The 10000-nt window shown below is 32.5% G+C and overlaps 1 protein-coding gene across 1 annotated transcript in view; it reads left to right on the top strand.

Moving 5' to 3' along the window:
- The first annotated feature begins 5429 nt into the window (after nt 1-5429).
- The window catches only part of LOTGIDRAFT_228259 (hypothetical protein), a 12482-nt gene continuing 7911 nt past the window's right edge, over nt 5430-10000 (top strand). Inside the window, exons 1-11 of the mRNA XM_009053237.1 lie at nt 5430-5675; nt 6644-6689; nt 7033-7157; nt 7469-7567; nt 7742-7862; nt 8219-8284; nt 8649-8739; nt 8888-8953; nt 9199-9309; nt 9583-9686; nt 9931-9961. Coding sequence (XP_009051485.1) covers nt 5569-5675; nt 6644-6689; nt 7033-7157; nt 7469-7567; nt 7742-7862; nt 8219-8284; nt 8649-8739; nt 8888-8953; nt 9199-9309; nt 9583-9686; nt 9931-9961 — 967 coding nt within the window. The 5' untranslated portion in view covers nt 5430-5568. The remainder of the gene's footprint in view (nt 5676-6643; nt 6690-7032; nt 7158-7468; nt 7568-7741; nt 7863-8218; nt 8285-8648; nt 8740-8887; nt 8954-9198; nt 9310-9582; nt 9687-9930; nt 9962-10000) is intronic.

Below are 10000 nucleotides of genomic sequence, written 5' to 3'. Positions count from 1 at the left end.
GGAATAATAGATAAAGTAGGCTAATTGTCGATTTAATTGTAAATTTGTAAATGTTAATGGGATACAGTCGGCTAGCTTTGTGGTCGATGTCATTTTGAGTTATTATATCCATCTCAATTTTCAGAATTGAATTCCGACATCTGATTTTCCTACAATAATTGTGTAAAACCGTAGGCCTATACGTCAGTTTAGACGATCGACCACGACAGTCTTAAGTCTAAATGGACTGATGTGGCATCCATGATCTGAAGAAATGTTATGCAGCTTATGTTCTAGGTTCTCTTCTATTTAAATACCCTGGTATATTTGTTAGTTATTGGCAACCTTTTTGATTGGTTAGCTTAAATTACTTCTGACGCGATAAAAATTCATTTGAGCTCGATATAGATTTCTATAAATGAACCAAACGGCCTCTGTGAAAGTTACTCTAGCGCTCTGCAACATTCAGCTTACGGAAACTGCCGATAATTGTCGAATGTGATTGAACGCAAGTTTTGTCGAAATATGTCAAGAATTGTGCCGTGTAAAGTGTTGACAAACTTAAAATTGAATGCATTTTCAAGAGCAAAGGCAATAACTCATACTTAGTATTTTTTGAATTATTCTTATTTTCAATAGGGTTAATCCTTAGGTGATAATAAACAAATACACTCTCTGAAACAATTACATTAAATGTTTTAAACAATTTTTTGTTTATTTTTATTTGTAAGCATTGTATTATTTCAGTCTTTCCAGAATTTACATTGCACGCAGCGCAGAACATTTATTACTCAAATTGATAATTGGTGTAAAAGAAGTATCATGTTCTCTTCTTGTGACCTTTGCCAGTGCTTCTAAATAGGAGAGTATAGGCTAACACCTAACATCAAGTTGTGTCAAAATCAGTCAATAATTGAGACTTCATAGAGACGGACAATGTCGGAAATGCTTGACACCAATACAAGCTTCACATTTAATTTTATGCATTGATTTAAGGCACTTTAATGCGAATTACTGTTATCTAAACATCTTACAATCACAGGGACTTGATATTTTACTATGAGAATGAGAAAGATTGACCACAGACAGAAATAAAAATAAACAAAAATAAAAACTGTCCTCACCTGGTATATCTGGAACTGGGTCTGAAAAGCAAAGAATACGATAGGCTAGATTGGTACAATATTTAAGAATTGCTCCCCCGGAAAAGCAGTAACGCTTCATTACATAGAGAACTGATGCAGATAAACATTATTTCATTTTATATGTAGCCTGAATATTTTCAAATCAAAGCCAGTCAACCTTAAAGTCTTCCAATGGCTTAAAATTCGCCGATGACTCAGTGTAATATCATTTTTTGTATTATAAGTTAGAGTTGTATAGGCTCAACATCAAATTCGATCTACGACTAAAGCAACTCTGCCACTGATTTAACGACAGGATTTTTAAAAGGAAAAACGTTAGATAAGAAAAGTCTGACAAATATTCTTTAAATTATGGTGTATAGTTTTGACTTATATATATATAAAAAATAGTAATAAACAGAATGCCCCTTAAACCTTTTCCGCCTATATCAAATAAGCTTATAAAATTGTTTCAATCTATGCATTGTGGAAACTATTGAACTGTATTAGTAGAACATAGCCTACAAACCCGTTTTAGTCCCGTTTAAAACCGAATTATCCGTACTCATTTCAGAAGTCATTCGTGTCCCTCTGCATCGGTTCGTACTATTACGTATCAGACCTTATTCGTACTACCCCTCACTTATAACCGTAGCAAACGCCCTGGCGCGCGCCGTTCCGTAATAAAACGTTTCATTCCGAATTAAATCGTGCTTTAAATCAGTAGTGTATATTGCCTGCCGGCATATTATTATCGAACCTGAAGGTATTTCTCAATGACAGCTTTTATCAAAAGTACTAAATGATTATTTAAACCTTCATTTTCGAACATGTGCTTCCTAAGACCGGCAAAAATGTTCTTATTGATATAAGATTCAAGAATTGAATTCACCAATTGATGACATTTAACACTAGTCAACTTGATTGAAGCAGAGAAAACATAGCGTCGGAAGAACTTTTCAGACGTAATACATATATCAACAACATCATTCGATGGAACTGTTCATGATCCTTTAGATTTCAAGGCTATCAATGAATGTACAGGTGAAAGTTGCGTTTCTGACAGAGCATTTACGCATGTTTCACAAATTATACAACTTTTCAATTTAAAAACAACAAATCCAGCTATATAGGCAACAATTTTATGGGACAAAGATGACAAGAGATGAGGATTTGGCGTATAACTGTAATCCTCATGAAAGGGCTGCAACATAAAACTATCATCGCACAACCTATTTTGAATCAACTCAGATGCGGACAACATTGTTGCACAGTATACGGCTTGACGTAGTCAAAATAGAAACATTTTCAAGAGCCAAACAATTTCCTGATCTAATATCTTATCATTATGTACAAGTAACTTTTTATAAGACGTTTTGAATTGTCCAGATGTAGGATTATTATTGCGCCCTTCCATACTCCTAATTTTACCAAAAAAAGAGTTCGATATGGTCTTGGCTGAACTTGTAAGTTAATAAAAATTGCATATTTTATTTCCCTGATAAAAGCAAATCTTCGAATAAAGATTTAACACTCTCAATGCACAATAGAAAGCCTACGAAACCTGTTTTTCTATTACTCCTCAGTATACTGGGTCCTAATTTAGATTGCCGCAAAGATGAAATATATGATTTAGCAGTGGACAAAAAATCAATTATGGAAAGATAATTGGTGAGTTTAAGAGGAGCCTTCCATTTCGAGAATTCAAAACGTCAAAAAGCTTATCAAATAAACGTATGATTTCAATGGTCTCTTCACAACCCGAGAAGTCTTTGATATTTCCATTTAAGCAAAACTGCAGAGATGTTGCGACAGACTCGCTCAAAGTTTGCGCGGCTAATTTAACATTCATTTTCTTTTTGAACCATTCAATGTGACTGGCTTTCAATTTATTTCCGAAGTGGAGTTCTTCAACTTGTTGTAATTAATGTCTATTAAAGCTCCAAACCCATGGTCACACCGTTGTGTAGTCTGTGCCTTCTGCTACTTTATAAAGACCTTACTCATGCCTTCCGTGCGAGCTGATCCATGAATGTGTGAAAAAAACAGACGACTTTCAGTCCAAGCACACTTTGTTTTGCCATTTTAAATCGTTGGTACTTGTTCCAGTAATCATTTTTTTTAAAGATATTCATTGATAGCCTATTAAGAAACATCTATACATTTAAAATTTACTTACCAAGAGCGAAATGTACTGCAACACAAAATATTAAAATAAAAGATACATGAAATGAACGGTTCATATTTAGAATCACAACAAATACGTCTGCTCTATTCAAAAGTTAAATTAGTTCTAATTGTATTACCGAGATGTAACATATTGTATATTCATACATGTACCTATATGCAATATTCACGCACTAATAATTCTGATATCCATTAGTCCTATATTACATTGTTTATTTCAAATTCTTGTCAATTATTCCATAAATAGGTTCCATAGACCAACCAGTCATTATGCAATTGGGATTGTAAAGAGGTTTTCTAAAAAAAAAATATGTGAATCTGGGATACTGATAGTATCAATTTGCACCATTCCAATTTCCAATCAGACATCTGTCGTTCCACTTAAATCAAGTGTTTAATGACGTCACTAATCGGAGAATGATCATGCTTAAACACAAGGTCTTCGCAATTATAAGTGATGTCATAAAACGCTTAGTCTGATTGAAAATCAGAATGGTGCAAATTGATGCTATCAGTTTCCCCGATTCACATTATTTTTTTTTTTTTTTTAAAAACCTCTTTCATACAATTCATTTCATAACGTTGTAAATCATATTATGTGCAATGATTTCTAACAGCTAGTATGCTATAGGCTACACATTTAACCATTTAAAGGGGATGAGTTAAAAACAAAGTGTACTAATTGTTTAGAATAAGTATAATACATAGGCTATTTTTAAACAATTTGGCGGGTTTTTTTTAAAATATTATTATATGTTTTCCAAGATCAGCCACCATTTTCAACCCAATCAGCATCTGTGGTTCCTGTCATTTGAGGAAAACTTGGTCAGATTTTTCAACAAAGATCTACATCATTTGGATTGGGTGGCACCCATATTTAACTTTAAAAAAAAAGTTCAATTTTCAATTATTTTTTTGTATATAAAGTTCAGCTATTTAATTATGTCAAAATATACAAATTAAATCGGCGAATACCTACAACTTTAATTCAATATAAATATTTATAAAGCGATGGCAACTTTGATATTGAATATGTCTGGGTTTCTTTTCATAGAAAGTTTAAAGGAACAGTGTGCCATTTTGGGGGGTTGGTTTGAGTCTTGAATATATGTAAACAGTTTTCAGAAGTACTAAAATGTATAATATAAAATCGCATAATTCCTTCAATAATACCTCAAACAAGGAATTTCTTTTCCTATTTCTATAGATGTATTTCTTTATCTGGCAAGAAAAGACGTCTCTGCAGGCATGGATTTTAAGGCTCAAATTTCGAACGTGGGCTGTAAACACTCTTAGCTAATGATTGACTAGAAAAATCTCCTTTCTGAGAAAGGTAGGCCTTCGATTGGTAAAAAAAATTATTGCGCAAGTATCTGTCCCTTTAACTAGTAACTGAAGTGGATAGAAATGTCTAGACAGAAATACCAACTCGATAATACTATTTCATTGGCCTGCACTTTGGTCTAAATTAGGTTTATTATTTTCAAGCTCTCTATTCGACAGTTCGCTCACATTAAGTTCACTTTGTCACTTTTAGACTAGGCCTACACCGAATAAGTGAAGATGCATGTCTAGATAATTTCTGTGAGAGCCCTTTGTATCACTTTTATTACCTTGTTACCATGAGTAGACCTATGGCTATAAGGGCTGCAATAGGCGTAAAATTTTATCATAATATAGACTAAAATATAAAGCAAAGTTCCATGGCCGAGAGTGTGGTGTCGGTATGTAGGACTAGTGCTTAAAATCATCTTTTTTTTGTCTTGCTTGCACCTTTAATGCGTCTAATTGTATACTTTTCTGAAAATGCTTCAAGACCAAATTCTTTCTCTGCCATAGTCAGAGCCATGTTTCTAAACTAATTAGCAGTGGTCTGATTCTATCTAAATCACATACGAGTAATCTGCTCTTAGCTCTTAAGCTGCGAACTGATATATCTTATGGCTTAAATAGCAGCTAATTTTTTGGAAATATTATCATAAATCGAAAACTTTAATTTGTCTTTCATTTGCAGGTGTCATCAAAGGAAAACAGATTTTTTTTTACGAAATAATTGAATTAAAAATATCAGACTATTTTGTCGCGTATTTTGACAATCAGGGCAGTGAACAATTTACTTCCGCCATATGGGAATTTAGAATGAAAATGACATGAGGAAGTCACGATAATTTATGATATTTCTTATTTATTAAAGTTCGGATTTGTTTGAACCAGTCTCGTTTATTTTCTCTTTCTCGATTGTTTTGTTAAGTTTTTTTTTCACCATAGAATAGTCATCATGGTCGTTTCTTCAGTTTATGATGTTGTTTTTGTTGTCGAAGATACTGCAAATTTAGCAGCCTATATTGACATCTTGAAGTCGAATTATGTGATGCCAACTCTTCAGTAAGTTTTGTCGTTTTCTTAACTAGGAGCAGATTTTTGCTTAATCCTTCATGTTCATTTTCTCTTAAGATCCATATTTATATTATTTGTAAGGACTTGTAGGACATGACTTGTTTTGACTTCTTCTTCTGTAGTAATTTCGGTCAAAAAGTCTGTATTATTAGGCTATAGTAAATAACTTCTTTTACATTATGTCTGAAATGGCTGAAAACTAGTTTTGAGATGGTGGAAGTTAACCAGCTCCTATCTACCACATTATCAAATATCGAAGTTACCATTACAAAGGTTTTTAATAGGCTTATATATTGAAACTGTGAAGATAAAAATGCTAAATTTCATATTGTATTTTTATCATGATGACCCATGTATTGTGATACATATTGTATTGTGGTATGACTGGTGATACCCAGCACTACCTTACATGGATTTAGTTGTAAGTTATGCTATTCAGCATTGTTTGACCACTAAAAAACATTATGTAGACTATGAATGATATCTGTATAAAGCTTAATTATTTGGTGATGATTGTCAATATTTAAGAGTCAAAAGTTGGTGTCACTAGCATTATTAGTGTGTAAATGCAGTTGATCATGTGACAAACTGAATTCGTCATTTATGTATGTTTGTGGCGTGATCAACTGCGTTTACACACTAATAATACTAGTGAGACCATCGTTTATATTCAGATACTTTTATTAACACACTTTTCACTTTTTTATATGATCATTTCCTTGAATTAGCCTCAAATCTTAGATAGCGTCATTGTTGTGCTTTGACGACATCATAGTATCACACGACAAACTTCAGTTTATCGAAAAATAAACGCCAGTATGCGTAACTGGTTCATTGAAGGGACTGATAGTAGAAATTTAAGTATTATTGTATGGCATTGGGCCATATGTTGTGGGTTAGTCATTGTTGTCGTCCTTCCTATCTTTTGATAAAGTTATCTAATTTCATTTTTTTAGGTATTTCAATGGAGGTCCACCAGATTCCATTGATTATGGGCATGATGTAAGTTTATACATTACTTTTTCTAATTAGGGTTGTTAAAAATAAAATGAATGGAGTTTTACATCTTACTTTTCTGCATCTAATTGGCTAAAGAAGACAGTTGTTAAGAAGTGTTCATCATGTAAATTGCAATTTAGGAGCTTGTTGGCAGCCAAACTATAATACATTGATTCTTGTTTTTGATTCCTTATTCAGTATAGATAGCTCTCGTGAAATTTATGCTAAAAATTGCCCTACTTTATAGACAAAAGCTAACTGGATAAAATTTTCTTGGGTAAAAATGTTAATTCCCTTACTTTATACCTTACTGACTATATACCATGATGAATTGTATTTATTGCAGTATAGCTGTAGTTTATATGTATTGGTGACCTATAACAGTGGTGATATCATGTCCTCATTATCAGCTAACTGTACACGACCTACCACCAGTATCCATGAATTTAGTACGTGGCTTGACAATACTAAGTAAGTCAACTTTCAGTTTCGTAAGTCAATTTCCAGTTTCAATTCCTTTTTTAACAGGAAGCATTTAGAGCAACAGTCATAGTTGCCCCAATTTATTTTCTGTCCTTATATGGACAAAATAGGGTTTTATGACATGTTGAGGTTCAAAATATGAAAACACATGAATAAGCTTATCAAGCATTGTAACATTAAATGTTATTGATATTTCAAAAATACTTGTTATTGACATGTATCTTTCTTTACCTAAAGGTATTTGTTGGTTTTGATACATATTTTTCTTCCAATATTGATATAGCTCTATTATTATATAGGTTTTTAGGGGGTGCTGGCCAGAGTAGTAGTCTATTATCTGAAGGGTTAAGTACAGCTTTACAAGTTTTTGATGATATCAAAGCTAGAAGAAATGAAAGGTAAGGGGGATACCTTGGACTGTTTTTTTACGGGTATAGTATTAGACTTATGTTATATTATATTTATAAGTACTTATATTGAAGACTGTGATGAACTTGCAGTGCTGCTCTTGACAATACATCTGTTTAACATGGCTCATGCCATATAATCTGATATTTGTCTTCTTTTTTCAGTATAAGTAGTCAGAAGCATTGTATATTATTATGTAATTCACCACCATTTCATCTTTCAAGTCAAGAAAGTTATAATTATTCTGGTTTTTACAGCAATCAATTGGCAGCCAAGATGGCCAAGGTGGGTTTTCTCAGATGATCTGTTGTTAAGAACCTAAAATGTCATGATTAAGAGTAATAAAGAATTGAACCACTGAAAATATTTCACAGAATGTGAATAGTGATACTCATAAACTGACAGCTCTGTTGCATAGTTATATAGTTCTAACCATAATAAATAGAGGTAGAAAAGATCTGACTTACTACTGCATTTCCAAATTTCCAATTCCAATATTACTATAAATAGATTACCATTACATCACAATTCTCAAACACTGGAATTTAACAGTAAATATTAGAAATATAATATATTAATTGGAGTGGAAACCATATTAAGTCAGAATAAGAGTTCCTAAAACATTTTGTATCTTTTAATAGAGAGGTGTGAATTTATCTATTATTTCTCCAAGAAAAATTGCTGCCTTACAAGAACTGTTTGAAGAGGTATAGTAGTGTTTATCATTTCTTGGCTTCTATCTTAATTTTTAAATTTATGAGGAATATATTGATATATATAAGTGAAATTTAGCGTTAATGCCAACAGTTTGAACCATTGATGTCTTTTCGATACCTTCACGATAACTATCATGATCATGATCTGAACGCTATGTAAACCAGTAGACCAGAACATCACAAAAGGGTTATTCATTGCTCAAGTAAGTTTAAAATGCAAGCATTTTCCTCTTCAAATGTAACACAAAAGAAATATATAATAATAAGAGAGGATATTTGACACCTAGTCAGCCATGAAGAAGAGTACCCTTCTAGCTATTTCTCACTTTCACGATTTTGATCTTTGTATTTCCAGTCAAGTAGCCCAGATTTACATAGTTCTACAATGAAAGATTTTACAGTAGACCCTAGACACATGGTTTTATTACGGGGTTATGAGTTAGAAGGTAAGTCCATTTATGTATTATGTTCATTGTTAAGGCTGAATTTGATACATTATATATCTATAATATGAAATAGAAGTTAGATATTCTCTGGCATGTTTTCTTTTTCTTTTTTTCCCTTAACATTTTTAGTGTTTTTCTTTTATTGTAGAGAGATCTCATAGTCCAAGTTTGGAAGATGAAAAACAAACATCAGATCTAATTAAATCTAGTCTAGGTAAGCCAGGTGATAAAACCTTTATCTTTCTATTACCCCTCTCAGTATCCTAGATCGATTACGCTACCCCCTTGCCTCTATAAATCTTCTGTTAATAGTTTTTCTTGAATATTTTCCATGTCAGAGAATATAGGCTGACTGAATAGAACAACCTGAATTATAATTGTCCAAAAATTTAATAATAGAGTCTAGTAACTAGTCTAAGAGCACCTCATTACCCCCAAAAATCATTGTTTGATTTTCAGCTAGTGCAAATGTAAACATGGGAAATAAAGTTCAGTCCCCTGCTGCTGCTATGGATGGTGGAAGCTTTAAACATCCAGGTCAGACCATGAACAATCCCAATCAATCCATTAGTAAGTAACTTTTTCAGTCTTTTTTTGATGTAGGAACACTAACATTGTAGAAATAAAAATATAGTACAAAGGTCAATGGCAGTAATGCTAGTACATCTCGAAGTTTTTTGTTTCTGGGTCAATCACTCTATTGCACTAAAGCAATTTGGATACAGTGTTTAAAAAAGTTATATTCATGGAAACTTACTAATGACGATGCTTTTGAGATTAGATATCTAAAATTATTGAATCATAATTGCAGTTGAAGTCATAAAACTGCTTGTTATTTTCTAGATCCAATATCAATGAATAGTCAACAACCATCTCCTGGTGCTCAGTTATCTCCCCTTAATGTTCAAAATCAGCCTTCACCTCAGATGGCACAACAAGTTAATAATGTAAGTATGGGTGTTTATATTGCAATTTCACACCTTTGCTACTTTCGTGAAAATAGAAATTTCTCTACATATATTTGATATGTAATATACATACCATGAGTAGGCAATTGACAACCTGATGTGTTATTGATAGTTCCTGGTATTCAAAATAAGGAATCACATCCAGAATACACATGGTACTTACATGGTACATACCGATATGGACAATGGTTGCAATTTTATCTGTGAAATTTCTTTATTTTAGCCAAAGAAAGACCAACAGAATATCATCATGCGTAAGTTTTTACCATTCCTGATCTAATAACAGAAATCTT

This window comes from Lottia gigantea (genome assembly GCF_000327385.1).
Source record: "Lottia gigantea unplaced genomic scaffold LOTGIsca_2, whole genome shotgun sequence".
Classification (NCBI taxonomy): domain Eukaryota; kingdom Metazoa; phylum Mollusca; class Gastropoda; family Lottiidae; genus Lottia; species Lottia gigantea.
This window is presented reverse-complemented; position numbering and strand designations above follow the sequence as displayed.